At 41.8% G+C, this 19,825-nt stretch overlaps 1 protein-coding gene across 1 annotated transcript in view; it reads left to right on the top strand.

Annotated features, from left to right (window-relative positions):
* Window positions 1-19,825, top strand: part of GRID1 (glutamate ionotropic receptor delta type subunit 1) — a 534,516-nt gene that overhangs the window by 493,175 nt on the left and 21,516 nt on the right. Inside the window, exon 11 of the mRNA XM_042960192.1 lies at window positions 996-1,191. Within this exon, the coding sequence (XP_042816126.1) occupies window positions 996-1,191 (196 nt within the window). The remainder of the gene's footprint in view (window positions 1-995; window positions 1,192-19,825) is intronic.

Here is a 19,825-nt window from a genome sequence, read left to right as displayed (position 1 = left end):
GTGATTTAGTTGGAGCCTGGAGAGAGAGGCTGGCTCACCACAAAGCATTTGGGGATTTTTTTTTTTGCCAGTTTATTCTATATGTGGCATTCTCTCAACACACTGAACCAGGTGATGCTCACTTAAGGCAAGTGAGAGCTTCGTGCCAATTGGTCCTTCCTGGTCTATTTTCCTACCCCCAAGAAAGCCTCTCCTTGACCCCTAGCTCAGACATCTGCTGGTGGGCCTTCCCGATGCACTCTCCACCTCCAACATGCACCTGACTTGAACTACCTGCTTCTCCTTCATGTACAATAAACCCAAGGCTCTTGGAAATGCTTTGATTTATCTCCACCATCTTTCAATAATAGCACCTAAAAATCAAGAGAATTCATATAAAAATCCAGTTTTCTTTCTTTATTAGAAGGCAAACTGAGGGGTAATGCTTAAAGTGCAACAATGGGTGGAACTCTAGAAGAGCCACAAGTTTTGGAGGGGACATGCGTATTCACTGGCACCACCTGAGTGTGTGCCTCTGCCCACACCAGTTCTAAGTGTCAGGGACTAGTCATCATCATCCATGTTGCCAACATGTATTTCCTTCCTGTGCCGTAGGCATTGGAGTTGGAGACCTTTAGTATCCAGCCTCCCGTGTTGCCCTGTCTCCTATATTGTGATTGTCTGTCTATATATTTCTCTGGCTAGACTAGAAGCTCCTTGAGGGCAGGGGTGATGTCTTATTCATCCTTTTGCCCCTTGATCTCAGCACAGGACCTGGTTTTAGGTATTCAATAACCTTACTGAATTAATCTACACTGAAGAAACATAACTGTGGTAGAATTAGGCCCTGATAAGTCATGCTCTGGGCTGAGAAACTCGAGCTATTTGAAGTTGGAGGCGATGAATGTGGATAGCGGGCCACAGCTGGTCTCGGTCCTCAGGAGGACTTTACAGCCCATTTATATCCCTGCAGTGTGCAACATGTACACATGCTCCACTGCCTTTTTGCATTTCAGGACATTCCAGGACCTCTCCAAACAAGTTGATATGTCTTACGGTACCGTCCGGGATTCTGCTGTGTATGAGTACTTCCGAGCCAAGGGCACCAACCCCCTGGAACAAGACAGCACATTTGCTGAACTCTGGAGGACCATCAGCAAGAACGGAGGGGCTGACAACTGTGTGTCCAGCCCTTCGGAAGGCATCAGGAAGGTAGGTGAGAGCTGGCCACCTAGCCACATGTGTGCTATGACTGGCTGTGGGCACCATCGTCTCCAAGGTAGGAGACACCTTCTCAGAGCAACTCCTTTGAGTAGCCCTGTCATCTACAGGGTGATCATCTTCAGCCAGTTTGATAGAAATTTCTCACAGGCATCTGAGTGTCCATAGGAGATGCACACATTCTTTAGGTAGATGCCCATTCTTGGCAACAGAAGCAGAGGGGCTGCTCATTAAGTATATTCTAAGTTTCCAAAGGGTCAGTGAAGAGCAGGCAGAGTAAGCCCCCACATATGGACCTCCTTCCTCATGGGCCCATAGGATGGTAGCCCTGAGGAGCCTGCGCATCCCAAGCGAGAACACCCAGCAAAAGCAGAAGCTGAGGACCAGTTAAGAGGTGGAGGGACTGAAGGGACAAGGTTGAGGAGAGGGTGAGCACACTGTGGGCAGCTGGGGGTTAGAAAGGGGAAGACCACACCTAAGGGGCAGAAGGCCCAGAGCAAGGGCTGGCCAGTTGGGCCTGTCTGTGGAACTGTGCTTTGGAAAAGAGGTGTTTTTAGGGGATGGTGGTGAGGGCAGCAAACCTAGGATGGAGGCCATAGTGGGGGAAACTGACAGAGAGCAGGGAGCAAGGAAGCCAGGGCCAGAGAGAAGAAGGACAAAGTAGCAACCGTCATTCTTCGGCAGTGGGTTAGACTCTGCTCATTTATTTCATTTAATTGCCCACAATGGCCTGAATTAATCATTGTTATCCCATTGTACAGGTGAGGATCAGAGATGTGGGGTCTCACTCGTAGTTAGGTCCTGATGCCTGGGGTTCCAGGCTGTGTTTGGCATTTACTCACTGTATGCTGCAAAGCCCCTAGGGGTCAGTGAGGAGGAAGGTGGTAGGATGAAGGCAGGTGTCCTCTAAGGATGCTACTGGTGGTAGTATCCTGCTATCCAGTGGCCCTCACATGCGGTGCCTACTGTCCCGGAGGTCCCTAGTGAATGGTGTAAGAAAGACGTGCACCTGTGGCTAGGACTCCTGCCTCTGAGCAGACGGGCATTCCACCCTGCCTCAACATCTCCTCTTCTCCCTTCTGTTCTCACAGAGCAGTTAGCTCATGATGGCTTCTCCTTGTCATTTAGCCACGTGAAACAGTAGAAAGCGTCTGGGCTCTGAAGCCTGACACACTTGGGTGTGAATGCCAGCTCTGTGCTAACCAACTATGTGAATGGAGCACACTGCTCTTCCTGTCTGGAACCTCTCAGAGTTGAGAGAGGCCCTTTGGAGGTCTCCTTAGAAAGGTAAAATATTCAGGGGTGCCTGGGTGGCTCAGTCAGTTAAGCGTCTGACTTCAGCTCAGGTCATGATCTCACGGTTTGTGAGTTCGAGCCCCACGTCGGGCTCTGTGCTGACAACTCGGAGCCTGGAGCCTGCTTCGGATTCTGTGTCTCCCTCTCTCTCTGCTCCTCCCCCACTTATGCTCTGTCTCTCTCTCCTTCAAAAATAAATAAAAACATTAAAAAAAGTTTTTTTAAAAGGTAAAATTTTCAAAATTATATGTTATGGTAAATTTTGAATGTTTACGTTGAACCAAGTGATACCTTAACAAAAATAATAGGCTGCAATGTAAATATGCTATCCCCATGCTTACGAGATTTATTAAAATCTCTTTGTTTTTAGTGATTTACAAAGGATGGCACTCTAACCTCGAGCTGCCAGGTCTTCCTTCATCCCTAATAAGTGACTCTCTGTGGTTGTAGGTGACCTCATTTGGAAGTAATGAATACAAAGTTGACTTAAGGCTTTTTATGAATGTAAGGCCTGGGCCAAATGGCCTTTGAGTTTCCGCTCTCTGCTTTCTTTGTCTCTCATAGACAGCCAATACTCCCATCCATATAGCATTTTTATGAAGATTCATTGCAACAGTGCTACAAAAAGTACTTCTTAGAAAAGATGGCTACTTTTGACTTTATTAAACTTCCATTTGTCGTAAGACACTTTAAAGAAAATAAAAAGACAAGTCGCACACTGGGAGAGGATATTTACAACGTGTTATCACCAATGTAGGATTAATATCAAGATGAGAGGAAGAACTTTTATAAAAGTAAGAAAAATTAAAACAGTTTAACAGAAAAATGGGCAAAAGACTTGCACGGGCCTTTCACAGAAGAGGGAATGCATATGGCCAGTAATTATAGGAGGAGATATTCAAAATCATTAGTGGTCTAGGATATGCAAATCAAGAACATAAAGGTATATCATTTTACACCAATTAGACCTGCATAAAATGAAAGGTGGTGGAGAGGACGGGAGTAACAGGTGGTTAATTGCTGGTGGGAGTGTACCCAGTACAACCACTTTGGAAATGAGTTTGTTATTCTCTTATAAAACAGAACATCCACATACCCTATGACCCAGTGATACCACGCCTGTGTATCTACCCAAAGGAAACTCCTGCATGCACTTCAGAAGTGAGAAAGGTCAGGGTAGCATTGCTTATAGTCAGAACCCTGGAAACCATCCAAATGAGCTTTACCAAGATAAAAAAAATATGACCTGCAATGAAATGAATGGACTACAGCTTCATGTAATACCTTGGATGAATCTTAGCAGAATAACATTAAGTCAGAAAAAGCGTTCAAGGCAGTTTCATATGGATCAATGAATAGAAAACAACATACGACTTAATACCCATGTAAAATGTATAAAACACACGCATACACACATCGAAAGTAATGATAAAATACAGAATTCATGATAGTGGTTCATATAGATGGGAGAGGCAGAGCAACAGGGAGGAGAAAAGCAAATGGTTGAATCGCAAGTCAAGGTCAGCGTTAGCTTTAGATTCACGGGGTTTTTTAATTTTTTTTTCATTTCTCATTATAATAAATAACTAATGAGTTAATTAAAAAAGGGGCCATTCCTGGACAAAAGGATGGGTGTCCTGACCCAAGTGTTCAGGTGATTAATCCTAGTTTGCGCACCTCCCTTCCCTTCCAAATGAGTGAGTCCTGACCAAGCCAGGGAGAGTTTGGCTCCCACAGATGTCAGGCCCTTTTGTCTCTGAAAGCCTCCAAACCTGCCTAGTGTTGTTCCCGGTGTACCATAAGACAGCAAACACCACCATAGAGCCCTCTGGAGGGTGATAAATCTGGAGATGGGTCATCAGGGGAATATTTACTTGTCATCCTACTTACCCCTAGCCCATTGCTAGCACTTTGGAAATCATTCACCCTCTGGTAATATTTAAGGTCTTATCTCATGAATAAAACAATGTAAAAAAATGTGAGTAGTGGAAGATGCAAATAAAGGATTCCTTATAAATGCCTATAGCTTCGTGGCACAGAATCTAATTTTTTTCCAGTACATAGGATGTGTTACTTTTATGACACCTTCATTTTATAAACCCCAAACCAGCTTTGGGGTCACAAATCTCTCTCTTGCATTTGGATCTTTAAGAAAAAACTGAACTGCCAGCACTAGACAAATGTTAAGGGTTTTATAACTAGTGTCATAAAAGTAAGTTTATGGTATTGTCAGAAAATGGAGTGTGCTGCATTTTTTACTGGAAGGAGAGCTCAGATTTGCTCTCAGGTCCTCTTCATGTGCCTGTTTGGGGGGGCTCCTGCACCTAAATGCTTGCCTGAAACTCTTCCCATCTCTTGCCCCTATGGAGCTGCCCCTCAAGCCCCACCCCACCCCCCAACCCCAGGCTACAGCTTTGGAAACCTTGTGAATCCCACCCACCTGCTGCAGACCAGGCTGGGGATGACCATGCCCCAAGTGAGGTTCATGTCCTGAATTCAGGAGCTATAAGGAGAAATCCAGCCAAAGAGAGCCTGCTTCTGTGCAGCACAGGCAGCCTGGTAAAGGTGAGGAGGGGATACCCCCAAGGGACATTGCCAGAAACTTCTTAAGCAAAGGGAGGATGACCTCACTTGTAATTTCCAGTTACTCTTTGGTGGCTCTGGCTCCATTTCTGGAGAGTACTTGGTAGTGGAGTGATGTCTAATTGCTACTAAAGTCAAGGAGCTTGGTGTGGAGGGTAACCTCAGAGAGCTGCGATTATTTTTTCCTTGGGAATGCTGCAGATTTTACTGACTTGAAACCAATTTATGTGGGAAATTGCTTAGCAAGAGGTGATTACTTTTCCACAGTATCAGAACCAGGGAAAGGGATTATGTCATGGTTGCCCACCTCTGTGACCCTTTCCTTCATGCTGGTGGCCACTCAGACAAGGAGGGGGCAGCCCTTTCCAGGCCCTGGTGAAGAGAACAGGAAGGAATTTGTAAGGGGAAGGAAGTTTTATTTATTTACTAAGAACCCACAGCATACAGTTTTTATAACAGACCTGCCTGGCACCCAGTAAGTCTCAATAAATACTGGGTTGTCCCTAAATGAGTCATCTGTTTACTGTTTGACTGAGCAGAGACACATAAATCTGAAATGTAGTTGGTGCCATCAGTACCATCAGTTGGTTACCCTCCATGGACTTCTCGATGGGAGGGGTAAGGAAAATAACTCCAGGGTCCCTTTCAGGCTTGTCCCTTAATAGCCTTCTCTTAGGAAAGCAACCCTGCTGGTCCTCAAGAGGAAAGAAGCTGCCTTCATTTTTCTCAGCCACCTGCTCCTGCCAGACCTGAGCAAAGAGTAGACCAGATGTCAGCAACATTACAGTCCATGGGCTAAATCTTGCCCACTGCCTATTTTTGTAAATGAAGTTTTATTGGGACACAGACACGTTCTTTCATTTACAAACTATCTGTGGTATCTTTCCTACTACTTCAACAGAGTTGAGTAGTTGTAACAGAGACCATATCGTCTCCAAAGCCTAAAATAGATATGATGTGGTCCTTTACAGAACAGGTTTGAGGACCCCTGGTCTAGAGTAACAGGTGTGCCAGGGATACCACCCCTAGGTCTATGTCATCTAAAAGCACATACACATATCCAGGTACTCATTATCTGGCTCTATATCATCTAAGAGTGCATGAGCACAGCAAGTAAGGAGACCATCTGTTAGCTGTCCATCATCTAACAGCCCATAGGCACATGCGGTAACACATCACCTAGCTCTAGTCCACCCAGTTGCACGTAGGCATATCTAGTAATATATCCTCTTATCTCTATACCATCTAGTGGTGTGTCGTCTGCCTACACACTGTCCTTTCTTGTCCTCTTCAGGTCTAACTCTGGTGGCCCAGGGACTTCTCCCTCACTCCACCAGGACCCAGCTCTGCTCTTGGCCTGGCCTAGTCTCCCCAGAAATCTGTTGAGCAGTCTCTGTGTTTCAGGCACTGTGCCAGAGGATCTACGTATACTATTCTTCTCGTCATAAACAGAACTTGATTATCATTATCTACATCGTGTAGAAATGGGACCTGAGGGATCCCCCTCACAGAGGGATGAAGTGGCTTGCTCAAAGTCACATGGACCTGAGTAAGCCATGGCACAATCCAAGCCAAGACTCACTCCAACCTTGCTTCCCATGGGGTGACATTCCCATTTCTGTATCTCAGTGTGTCTCTTCCCCTTGCATACTCTTTACTCATGCTTTTATTTCCCTTCCTCTTTTACACTAAAGTAACAAGACGTTTACCTGACATTCATTTTTAAAGGCCTTACTGTCCTTCCAAGCCCTAGCAAAGGTTTTCTAAGTCTCTGGATTTATCTTTTGATTTCCAAACTACTAAGAATATCAATTAGAGAAATTTTGAGATGCAGAATTGGGCTAACAAGTGGTTCAAATTTATATGGTAATAACTTTGTCACAAGAAATCAGACTTGAATGTTGTTAGTGGATTTTTTTTCCTTTAGTTTGATCAACACTATCAAGTAACATCCAGCATAACCCAATTTCGGTGCAGAGCCAGGGCTGACCTGGACTGTCAATTTATTAAGCCTTTCCATAAATCAGACCTAATATTTAATAACACTGTCAAATAGAATACAGTGTTTATGGTTCAAATGTCAATCTTCACTGCTCATCGAGCTCTTTGAATAGATAGACAAGTAGCTTGTTTCAGACCCTGTGGCTAGAGATAGTATTTTTCAGATGGAAGTAGCTTTTGAGTCCAGCAGTTGTAACAGAAGGTGGTTTTTTCCACTCAGTAAATATCGTTGAGGTCATAAAGTGTGAATGCAAATTCAGGAAGAAAACAGGCCCACAAATCTTATTTATTTCCATGCTGATCTAATGCTTACCCTGGACCAGATTGGGTATCACCCATTAGCACCTGAATCTTATCCCTTCCCCTTGCTCACTGCTCTATGACAAGGGCTGCTCCCATTGCACGTACTCCCTGCTCAATGTCAGGGACTGTACCCCATGGAAGAAAAGGACAGGGTCTGAGACCATACCCTGTGACAGGAAAGTCCTTCTTGAGGTCTCTAGAAAGACTGCAGCATTCCAGGGGAGGTCAAGGAACTTTGGTGGCCCACAGTGCTCTTCATTTGGAGGGAGCAAAGTGAGGAAGCATCCTGGTTCCATGGCATGCTGGAAGTTCCTACCGAGGAGGGGAAAGAAGCTTCTAAGGAATGATACTCCTTTGTATTTGGGGGATGCTAGGTGCAGTGATCAGGAAGTTTTGGTCAAGTTGATGAAAGGAACTCTCGATGCAGGTCTGACTCCTGGTAAAGGGATTGGTACAAACTAGGTAGCCCTGTGTAATGAAAGGAACAACATACTCTCCGCAGCAGCCATGGGTCTTATAGGCATACTCTAAGACACATATTTTGTTCTTTCTCTGCTTCCGAGTCAATGTAGACCAGGGATTCTATATGCCTCTTCCTTCTGAGAACTCGCACTGGATAACTATTCATCTCTATAGCTTTTATACTTGCTCAAAAGGCACTATATCCATTTTTCAAGTTGGGTAGTCTCTTTATTCATTCATTTAGTCACTTATTCATCCATTCAAGAAATGTAGTTTGAATAGCTTGTGCCTAGAAGTTTGGAGAGGTGAATTTAAGTTCCACTTTTGACTTAATTGAATCTGTGGCTTGCCTTTGGTCAAGTGAATTCACCTCTCGGAGCTGTCTGTGAGACTGAGAAGAGCCCGCCCAGATTAGCTGTGAGCTTACCAATTCATACAGCAGAAAGTGTCTGTCATGGAAGCATAAGGTTGACATTCAGTAGACCTCAGCAAACTGTGTATTAGGAAAAGAAGATAATAAAAATACAAAGACAAATAGAATGTAGTCTTCTAACAAGACATACGGTAAAATGCAGACATGCTAAGTATTTGTTTCCTGGGTTTAGACAATTGTATACAACTGTGTAATCACCACCCAAAAGAAGCTATAGAAACTCTCCATCACCTGGGGAAGTTTCCTCATGTCACTTTCTGGATACTTCTCCCTACCCCCAGAAGCAACCACTTACAACTTTCTGGTAACACAGATTAGATTTACCTGTTCTTGTAATTTATATAAATAGAATAGTGTACAATGTGTGTATTTGTGTTCAGTTTCTTTCCGCAGTGAAGCAGCAGTGAGGTTTAACTGTGCAATTCCGGATACTTCTTTTTCTTTCTTCGTTTTGAATAGTATTCCATTGTATGAACAAACCTCATTGTATTTGTTCATCCTTCAGCTGACATACATTGCCAATTTGGGGCTAATAAGAATGAGACTGTATGATCGTTTTTATACAGAGATTTTTGTAGAGAAATGTTTCCATCTTTCTTTACCAAATACAAAAGAGTAGAATTCCTGGATCATGGAGCAGATGTGTGTTTACCTCTGTAAGGAACTGCCTAACCACCTCCAACGTGGTTATTCTATTTTCTACTCCCACTAGTAATACCTGACTTATATACTTGTAAGCTCCAGTTGCTGTACATCCTAACCAGCATTTAGTGTTGTAGCTTTTTGACTGTAGACAATTTAGTAGGTGTGAAGGATGGTCCGAGGTAGTTCTGCTGCAGGCATCTGGCTGCAAGAATTTTCACTGCAAACATTTTGGCTGAATAACTAATTGGCCATCAGGCAATTTTGCCATAAAAGATAAAATAACCAGTTGACAGTCCGCTTTCATTTCTCCATTGAAAAATTTTCCATTTTTATATTATATAAATTTTAGCTGGTCCTCATAATGATCTATATAAGTCTCAGCTAGCCCTCAAAGTGGTCTATGCAGTAACACATAGAGATGGTGGTCTTAAAATAGAGGATGATGACAACTCTGTATGTTGACTTGATAGAAAGTAAAGTGATAAAACTTACTGGTAGTGTGAAATAAGAGAGTGGTAAAGCCAGATTGCACACTAGACTACACTAGAAAATGATGACAGATCAGCTAAAACAATGACAAAATTTAGTTACAAATGCATTACAGCATTGGCCTATCACATTTTCCATAGAAGTTTGGAGCATCTATCAGTGGACATGTGTCAATATGCCAAGAACAAACAACAGTGCAAAAGGCTCTCACAATGCAATGCAAAGCTCAGTTGCAAATATGCACCCTAGTTTTTGGAAAATTGGGATCTGCTTAATAATTTTATTTTTTTCATGTTTCATTGTGTGCTTTTTAATGCCCCTCTTTTCTTTTTCATTCTTTTATCTTTTATGGCAAAAGTGACTCATGACCAACTAGTTATGTGGCAGAAATGCTTGCAACAAAGATATCTATAGCAAAGATGCTTATGGCAAAAATGTGGACTTGGTGAAGGGTATCCCATCCTTTAATTGGCATTCTTATGGTGGCTAATGGTATCTGGCACTCTTTCACATGCTTATTGGCCATCCACATAGCTTCTTTCAGGGAGTGTATGCTCAAGTCTTTGTCAATTTTTACTGGGCACTGCATCTTTTCATTATAGATTTAGATGAGTTTTCAATATATTCTAGATGTAAGTCCTTGATCAAATACTAAGGATCAAATATCAAGTTCCAGTCTGTAACTTACCCATTCATTTTTTTAATGGTGTTTTTTAAGGAATAGGATTTTTTAAAAATGTTTATTTATTTATTTATCTTGAGGGGAGCAGAGAGAGAGAGAGAGGGAGAGAGAGAAAATCCCAAGCAGTCCCCATGCTCAGCATGGAGCCTGATGCAGGGCTCTACCTTACAAACCATGAGATCATGACTTGAGCCAAAATCAAGAGTTGGATGCTTAACTGACTGAGCCACCCAGGCACCCCAAGGAATAGAATTTTAAAATTTTGATAAAACCCCATAGAGCAGGGCTTTTTGTTTCATGGTTTAATGCTTCTTGTTTCTAGTCTGAGAAAGTTTCCTACCTTAAAGTTGCATGTTTTCTTCTAGTTTTTACATTTATGTCATATATTTGTGTTTTACATTTATGTTGCATCTCAAGGTAGTTTTTTGTGTGTGGAATAAAGAAGTGGTCCAGGTCCACTTTTCCTCCCCATATATGCGTTCCATTGACCTAGCATTTATTTTAAAGACAAAAACAAAGTGTGTGTTTACTTAACAAATAGATATGTTGACTGAAAATCAACTGGCCATATATTTGTTGGCCTATTTCTGGATTCTTTATTCTGTTCCATTGATCTATATATCTATTCTTATGCTGATACAAAAATGTCTTGATTACAGTAGCTTTATAATAATTCTAATAACTCCTTAAATCAGGTAGTATAAGTCCTGCAACCTTTTCTCTTACAAGAGTATTCATAGATCTTTTCCATTTCCACTTAAACTTTAGAATCATCTTGTCAAATTTCTTCAAAAATGCCTGAGATTTTGATAGCTATGGCACTGAATCTATAGATCATTTGGAGGAAAATTGATATCTTCACAATATTGGCTCCTCTAATCCACAAACATAGTTTTTCCTTTCAAAACACCAACTTTTGACTTTATTGAATTTTCTCTGTTGTTATGGTTTATTGACTTCAGATTTTTTTTAAGTTTTTTTTTCTTCTAATGGTGCCTGAGTGACTCAGTCGGTTGAAAGTCTGACTCTTGATTTTGGCTCAGGTCATGATCCCAGGGTTGTGGGATCAAGCCCCTCATTGGGCTCTGTGCTGAGCGTGGAGCCTGCTTAAGATTCTCTCTCACTCCCCTTTGGCCCCTCCCCTGCTTGTGCTCTCTCCCTCTCTCTCTAAAATAAAAAATTTTTTAATTAAAAAAAATTTTTTTCCTCTAGTCACTTTGGTTTTAATTTGCTCTTACTTATTTTTGCTTTTTAATGTTGAGACTTAGGCCATTGAATTTTGCTCATTTTCTTTCCTAATATAAACATTTAAAACTGTAAATTTGCCTCTGCTCACTGTTTTAGCTGCATCCCATGGTATTTATGTATTGCATTTTCATTAAGCTCAAAATATGAAGTGTGAGACCTTTAGTCTTTTTCTTTAAGGTATCCCTATTGAGTTCTGGAAGACAGCAAATGGCTGTGATTTAATGTGGGAAAGGCTATGGGGACAGAAAGCAGGGATGTATTCTGTTTAGTGAAGTTGAGGAAAGCTTCCTAAGGTAGTCCTGTTGTGAACACACATTTTGCAATCCAAACGCCTCAATTCCTTTTCAGTTTTGACAATACAAGTGTGAGAACGTGAGAGAAAATTGCTTAGCAGAAAATTAAATACATGGAAAAAGAAGGAAAACCAGAGAGGCAAAAAAGACAGTTAAATGCCATGTAAACGAAGTGCATTTTTATTTCTACTGAATGTATAGTTTCCTTGTAGAAGAATGAAGGCAGTGGTGTTTTCCCTGCTGAACAGTTGCTGTCTAAAGAACCCCCTCCTGGGGTCTCAGCCTTAGTCCTAACTGTCTTGGCCATGCAATATACTTGAGCCTTCTTCATTCACCTGCTTTAACTCTGTGGCCCAACCCAACTCCAAGTGCACTAAAGTTAAATATCCTCCAATCCATGCCAACATTTAAAGTAATGAGGCTTTAAGAGGAAATCTTATATATAAATATACATTTATAATTTAAATATATCACCATTAAGAAAAGCTTAGAATGTTTTTAAAAATAAGCAGAAAAGAACCAACCAAACTTTTCTCATCACCTAAATAAGGCTCTAGGAATTCTTGTGTACATTTCTGTCTCGTCTTTTTTGAATCTGTACAATAATTGTATATAATTATGATGTTTTAGAAAATATATTTTATCCTGTTTTTCTAATATTGTTATAAAACTTTATAAAAATTATTTTAGTGGCAAATTAATATTTCATCAAATAGATGTAAAATAACTTATTTAAACATTTTCTTCTTGATTATCATTTGGGCCATTTCTAATTTTTCACAAATATAAATAGCATTATAATGAACACCTTCATGTAAAATGTTTTTTCAGTTACTACATTTATCCCTTCAGGTCAAATTCTCAAAAGTAGAATTACATTATTAAAAAAGGATATAAACATTGAAAGCTCTTGACAAAATATTGCTGAGTATTGCCAAAAGTAAAACTTTGAATTACATTCTTATATTTGGAATCAAAAGAATACTCAGGTTTCACATTTTTTTCCCCATCAAATCCTCGTGGATTTGTCTTTGGTAGGAAGAATCTTTTTACAAATTGGTATTTTTCTATTTTTCTCATGTTCTGTATTGTGATTTTTTCCCCTTTCTTTTTCTTTTTATAGAGGTACATATGTATTTTTGCTTTATTATCTCTGGGAACTCAAATGAAGAAGAAATCATTTCCTTTTCAACTCATTCTCCCCACACACACCCTTGGTACACATGAGGTATTGCCATCAATGATCCATGTATTTTGGTGGGTTTGAGAAAATTAAGATCCTGCTTAGACTTAAGATCATGCTTAGACATCTACCTTTATTTAATAATCAGATTGATACACATATAAACCCCTTCCAAGATGTGTTATTTCTGCAACAATTTATTATTTGAACTATTTTGTTTCTTATTCATTCATGCATTCATTCATTCATACATTAACTCATTTACTATTGCTGAGTTTGGTTAATATATAAAAGTGGGCTTGATACTTTCCTCCTAAAATTGAGTGAGAATTGATGTAAGGTCAAAATGAAGGCAAAGGCTTATTTTGCACATATGTTATTCATAAAATAAAAGAGTTTTGTTTCCTTTCTTACTTTATCCAGGGATTTCCTTCCTAACATTGGGTCTGGGGTCAATGTTAATCCAAGATTAATATAACCATGATGGCTACCATTAGAGAGACTTAGGATGACTGAGGTGTGGTGTTAAGTTTCTGCCATGCTTTAGCTCACTTGTTCTTCAACACAACCTGTTTATTAATGAGAAAACTAAAGTTTGACGAGGGCAAGGCACTTCCTGAAAATCAGTCTTGAGTCAGTTTGGGACCCAGGATTTGAGCTCAGTATTTTTCTCACTCCAGCACCTGTATCATTATCTGTGGCATCTTGCAGAAATGGAAGGAGAAGCATGATCAGAGTAAAACTGGCTCCTGCCTTCCACTCACCTGGAAACCTGAGCACTTCCTGTCTCTCTCCCTTTCCTGGTACACCACCATGGTACTTGATGCTTGGAACATCATTCCCTTTCTTGGCTGGCCAGGCTGGTTCCTAGTTATTCCTCCAGCCTTAGCAGAAGCATTCACTCTTCCTGAGTCCCTGGCCCTCCACCCCACCCCCAGCTCCTCCTTCCTCCAGGCAGGGCCAGGGGCTTCCTTATCACATTGTGCATACTAGAGCACAGCTTCATCAGATGCCACCCCATCTTTAGTGCCCTGCTTTGTCATATCCCCCGCTAGATTCAGAGGCTCCTTAGAGTCAGGGCTGTCTCTTATTCATTCGTCTGTTCCCAGGGCCTAGAGCAGAGGTAGGCATAGCAGCAAAGCACATGGACATCCATAGCCTTTTATCCTTTTTAAATCAAACAAATGTTCGATGAGTAACAAATGAGAGTGTGCAGAAATGTAGGCATGTGCATCTTTCTTCAACATAAATGAGGAGGATTGCTGGTACCCAGTTGCAGAGAGGGCAGGAAGGGGGTGAGGAGGGGCACAGAGGGCAGTGGGACTTAGCCAGTCTCCTGGAGCAGGTTCCTATACAATTGACTAAGTTGGTCCCTTCATAACACCCTGCTGCTTAATTCTGTTTGATGATGATGGGTTTGGGATAATACAGTCCAAAGATCAAGGAAAGCCCCCAGTGTGCCTCCCTTATTAAATTACTTTGCTTTGGGTTTTGAGCATTGCCAAGCAAATCTCGTTATGAATTCTTCAATTACTTTCTTTTGCAGTTTTAATAATTTGGTAGGGTAAGCTCTGGAATCAAACCAATATCTGTGCCATCATGCTAACTTTGATTATTTTCATGCTCCTCATTAGAGGGTGGGAGGATGTTCACTCCCCTTAAATCTGATTTTATTTTTCAGATTTGCTCTGCCCCGTAATTTGCTTTGTACCCAGGTCTGATGCACTTCACCTTCGTGCTGGCTGTAAATGTGAGCTGATTCCATTCTGTTTGTTCCGCTGAGTATTATTGCTCTGGGTTTTATGATTTAAGTTTTTTTTTACATTTTGAATTGTTTTGTTATTTGATTCCAAATCAAGAAGCGATTGCTAATGAAAACAATTTTGATTTATTGCATCAGCCAGATCATTGGCAATTTTTGTTTAGCTTATTTTTATTTCCGCTCTGTTGGTATAATGTTGTTTGTGCAGAAACAAAGGGAGAAAGGGAGGGAAGAAAATAACAGTTATAAAGAAACTATTCCATGTGACATGGTGCTTATGTACTCTGTCTTCACCATTGATGGCGTTTTGTGATATTTTCATTTTGCAAATGAGGAATGCAAAACACAAAAAAGGTTAAACAGTTTGTCAAAAGATTATCAGACTCTTTTTACCATCCACAAGTTCATTATTGTTACTACTGTTATTACCATCACATCATCCCTAGCATCATAAATAATATAAAACCTATTTGGGTAGAAGTAGTGGTTTTCCCTGGGATGGGTAGCTCTAATGAGGCGTCTCTTTACCTTCCAATATAAAGGTATTAAGATTGGCTTTGAACCTGACATTTTAAAATTTTAGTGTGTGAGAGAGAGAGCATACACACACAAACACAGAGATGGACAGAGAGAGAGTGATGAGAGGTAGATGACCTTAAATCAGGGACAGTAATGAGAGCAGTAAAAGCCCTGAAGATCATGCCTCTCAAGAATCAGATAAAGGAACCAGAAATGGTGTGGAGCCTGGTAAAGAAAACCCTGAGCTGTGAAATTGGCTATCTCTAGTATTTGAAGAATCCTCATATGGAAGAGGTCTTGGATTCATTCTGTACAGCCCATATCTCAGACCTCAGCTTAGTTATGCGAGAAGTGATGAGAAGTGATCACAGTGCTTTCTAGTAAGGGCTGGTTGTCCCTGGGCCATGTGGCAGGCTCCTACTCACCCAGTGCCCCCGCCAGTCCCCTCTGGTGGTGAATCTTTCTGATTCTTTGACTTTACAAAGCTGTACATCCTGCCAGGTAGAGCTCAGAGTTTGTTCTGTGAGAGATAGGACTCCATTTCAATCTTTTTGGTCAGAATGTGACCTCTTTCGTAGCTCCTCAAAGTGCTTTCAGACTATTGTGTGAGGTATTTCTCTCAAGGCTGACATTTCAGCAAAGGCCATAAAGGAATACTTAAGCCGCAAATGGGGTTAGCAATGAGACTCTTCAACATTAAACCCACAGAGATGGCCTCCCAACACTTTCAGGGGTAGTCTTTAATATTAATTGTGATCACACACAATTTTACTACTTTTCTCTCCTTCTGGCACAGTCTGAGTTGCTAGTTCCCAACAACCTTTTATGGCTAAAGAAACAGAGAGGGGGGAAGTGGCCGCAGATGTCAAAGTCACCTTGGCCTCAGGGTGTGGTTTCATGGGTCTCGTTTGAACTTTGTCTCCAAGAAGTCAAGTGCTCAGTTAAAGCAGCATGAAGGAGGCGAGGAGAGTGAGGGGTTTGAGTTAACAAAAACCGGGTTTGGTTCTTACATCCCTTTTGTGCCAGAGGCGAGACCTTTGTAAGATAATTCCCGGACAAAGTTACCTCCTCTGAAATACAGGATTAATACTCCTGGGTCTTCCCAGAGTTATCATAAAGATTAGAGGTGATGTAAGGGTTTGGTGCAGTGCCTTGTAGGGTGTCTTTTAACACTGTCATTCTCCAAGTGTGGTCCTTGGACCAGCAATGTCAGCATCATCTGGGACATGTTAGAAATGAAATCTTTGAGTCCTCCTTATACCCAGTAAATCAGAAGTTGAGAGAGGGAAGCAGGGTGGAGACTAGTTGTCTGTATTCTAACATTCCCTCCAGATGATTCTCATGCCCTCTTAAGTTTGAGAACGTGCACTTGAACAAGTGGTGCTTATTGTTATGATTGTTGCTTTATTAGTATTAATATTTGATTTAGACCTGGATCTTAGAAAGTGACTCTTAGCCAGAGGCCCAGGAATGCCTTTTGATAGGCATTCCTGCCTTTGTCCAGGAAGGTCAGCCTGTGGAGGAGAGAACGGGATGGATAAGGGTGAAGGAGAAATCTGGAGGGGCGTTCAGGACATATCCAGCCCAGCTTGCTTTGATTCAAGACCCCAGGCCTCCCCATATCATTGCATTCATGCCTTCAGTTCTTCATTAGTCACTTTACACATATTTATTCAGCACCAACTGTATACCAGACATCATGCTAGGGCAATGAACAGGACACGCATGGCCATGGGGCTTACATTCCTTTGTGTGGGTGTGTGTGCATGTGAACACATGCACTCACGCATGCGCAGGGAGTAGCTGCATGGCCCTATCCCTATGTTTCTTCAGAGAATGTTTGACCACATGGATGCCTGTCCTCTATGCTGCCTGAATTCATATATTCTTAAGTTGTTTCCCTTCCCCAGGATAACATTTTTCATTCTGTATTTTCTCTTTGTAATCTATTTTGTATCTAAGCAAACCAATTTACTCTTTCTTTTAGATCATTCTTAATCTTTCCCATGGAAGAACTCAGATTAGATTGTTGTTTATCATGGTCTTTGGACAATTTAAAGTTTTGACAAATCATTGAAAATCAATGTGTCCCTTTGCCCTGCTGGGAAGGTTGTTTATGGCCCCTGGTTTTGCTGATGGTGTGCAGTTTTAGACTTTGAGGAAGAAGCCATTGATTCTTCCAAGTTAGGACTTTTATCTTTCCTTTGTACTGAACCAGCTCCATCTCCCTTGGAGATGTGAGAAACCTCCTTCCACTAAGACGATACTTGATTCACTGAATAAGACTGTCTGTCCCAAAGTGTTAGAGGTGCAAAAAGGGAATGCAACCATAAAGCTTCCATAGAGTCAGGTGCTGGAGGCTGAACATCATTAACAAAAGCTTGGCAAGAATTTGGTAGCAGAAGAGAAAAAAATCAGTATGATACCAGAGACAGCTGCTCAGGGGGCTCTGTGTGACTCTTTGGGGCTACTTAGATGTTGAACTTTTGATATGGGAGAGTGGAAGTCCATTTGCAGTCCAGGAGACCTGGAGAGACATTCAATCTCTGTCAATAGCTGATTCTGTGGTCTTGGGCATAGTCCGTTTTGAGCCTTGATCCTCTTGGGAAATTGACACAGTCTGTGCTGTAGAAGTTTATTTTGAACTTTCTAAGAAGAGAATGTATGAGAAAGACCCAAGTAGAGCACTTTGCAGGAAGAAGATGTAAAACATAACTTTCCTTTAGTGTTTATTTTCAATAGTCTTGGTCTCTTGACTCCATGACTTCTGCTCCTCCATTTAGTGCCCCAACCCGAGACCCTAGAGCCATTAATACTCCCCCCTTTCTAGACCTGCTCTCAAGAGAGGGTCAGAAATTAATGGACACAAAGGTCTGTATTGTTGGATCTCTCAACTTGAGCACACATCAGCACCACCTAGAGAGATTATTAGATGGTTGAGCTCCACTCCCAGAGTCTCTTATTCAGTGGATCTGACATGAAGCCTGAGAATTTACATTTCTTATTAAGTTCTCCAGTGATGCTGATACTGCTGGTTCAGGGAACATACTTTGAGACCCACTGGTCTACATCATACACTTTGAGGATGTTAAAGCAGGAGAAGACCTGAAGGACCATCTGGGCTCATCTTCCATATTTACAAATCAGTAGTGAGTCAGTAACTGGGCCAAGACTGTGACCCAGGCTAACAGTCTTTCTAATTTACCAGGCTGATGGGGGTCCAAGCTTTAAGCTATAAGGATGATGCTGATGATGATTATCATGATCATGAGGACAGTGTCTTATTGTTTGAGTTCCTTCTATGCATCAGACACTTTCCATGCTGTCTCCTCCTGTGATGAGCCTGTGTGGGCTTGCTATTTCTACCTTCTAGATGAGGTTATGTAGGCTCAGATTTCAGGTGACTGGCCAAGAACACTAGGGGAAGGCCTGATCTGCCCGTGTCCAGACCTTTGCTATCATTGACATACCAGGCCTTTCTCTTTATGAAATGGAGCTAAAAATTCTATAAAGGAAGTTAAAGAATCAAAGAAAAGACAATATAAGAGTAAGGGCATTGGTGGCTTGAGGAATTACTTGCCATTCTCTCTACCCCTTGGTGAGCTCCTTGCCACTGACTTTGTTACTCTAGGATACAAGAATACTAGGATGGGACAGGCAATCATTGCAGAAATCTTGCAGGCCTAATGCCTGGCCATCAGAAGCCATTTTCTGCTGCTGTAGCCTTATGACATTTCCCTTATCCCAGTCTTGTCCCTCAGGTAATGGGCAGCCTCACTGTGACCACCATGACAAACTTGCGTGTTTGCCCTCACACCTGCACTCATGTCCACAGACACACACACACTCAGGACATCCCCATACCAGATGGCCTTGCTGCCACTTTGATTGTGTTATCTCATGGTCCAGCTCCATCCTGTTCACTCTGATCTGAAGATAGGAGCCAAATTGACTTTGTGCCCCGTGGACACTTCAGAAGAGCAGCCATTGCACTAATTGTGGGAGTGTTATATTGCCATTTCCCCCTCCCATGGAGCCTTCCCTGGTTTTCCTGCTTTTCCTGTTCTGGGGGCTGGTCTAGGTAAATGGTCATTATCTCTCACTTCATGGGTGGCAGGTTTCTTTACAGCCACCTGAGATTAGCTTGTGAACACCTCTGAGAGTCCTGTTGATTGTCTGCCCTACATGTGCATGTCATTTTGGACGATCTGTCTATTGTTCTGAGAGACCAGGAGAGGTAGGCTCCTTACCTGCTGTTAGTCTGTTTATCTTAAACTCTTTGTGGTTCTCCAGGCACTTGGTACCTGAGTTTACTTCTCTCCTGCTTCCCTGGGGTCTGTGGTACTTATGCATGCACGCATGCATGCACACACACATACACACACACACACACACACACACATTTGCATACATTTATGTACTCATACTTACACACACCCATACACATACCACAGACTCCCACAGAGCATGTTGCTGACTTGGTCAAGGTGGAGGAATGGATGTGGGGGGGGTGGTGTGGGAAGATAGATGTTCCCATAACAGCTGACAGATCGGTCTCCTGAATCAAGCTGGGGACTGCAGAAGGGAAGAGAGAGAGCTTGAATCGAGCCCTCACTATTGCCAGGCACAGTGCATTGTGTCTTGTAATTTCACAGTCAGAATAGGTCTCTAGGAAACAACTATTGGTCCCCAAGATTGTTGGTTCCTTGAAGAGCTGGGGGTGTAG

This window comes from Panthera tigris, chromosome D2 (genome assembly GCF_018350195.1).
Source record: "Panthera tigris isolate Pti1 chromosome D2, P.tigris_Pti1_mat1.1, whole genome shotgun sequence".
NCBI classification, from domain to species: domain Eukaryota; kingdom Metazoa; phylum Chordata; class Mammalia; order Carnivora; family Felidae; genus Panthera; species Panthera tigris.
This window is presented reverse-complemented; position numbering and strand designations above follow the sequence as displayed.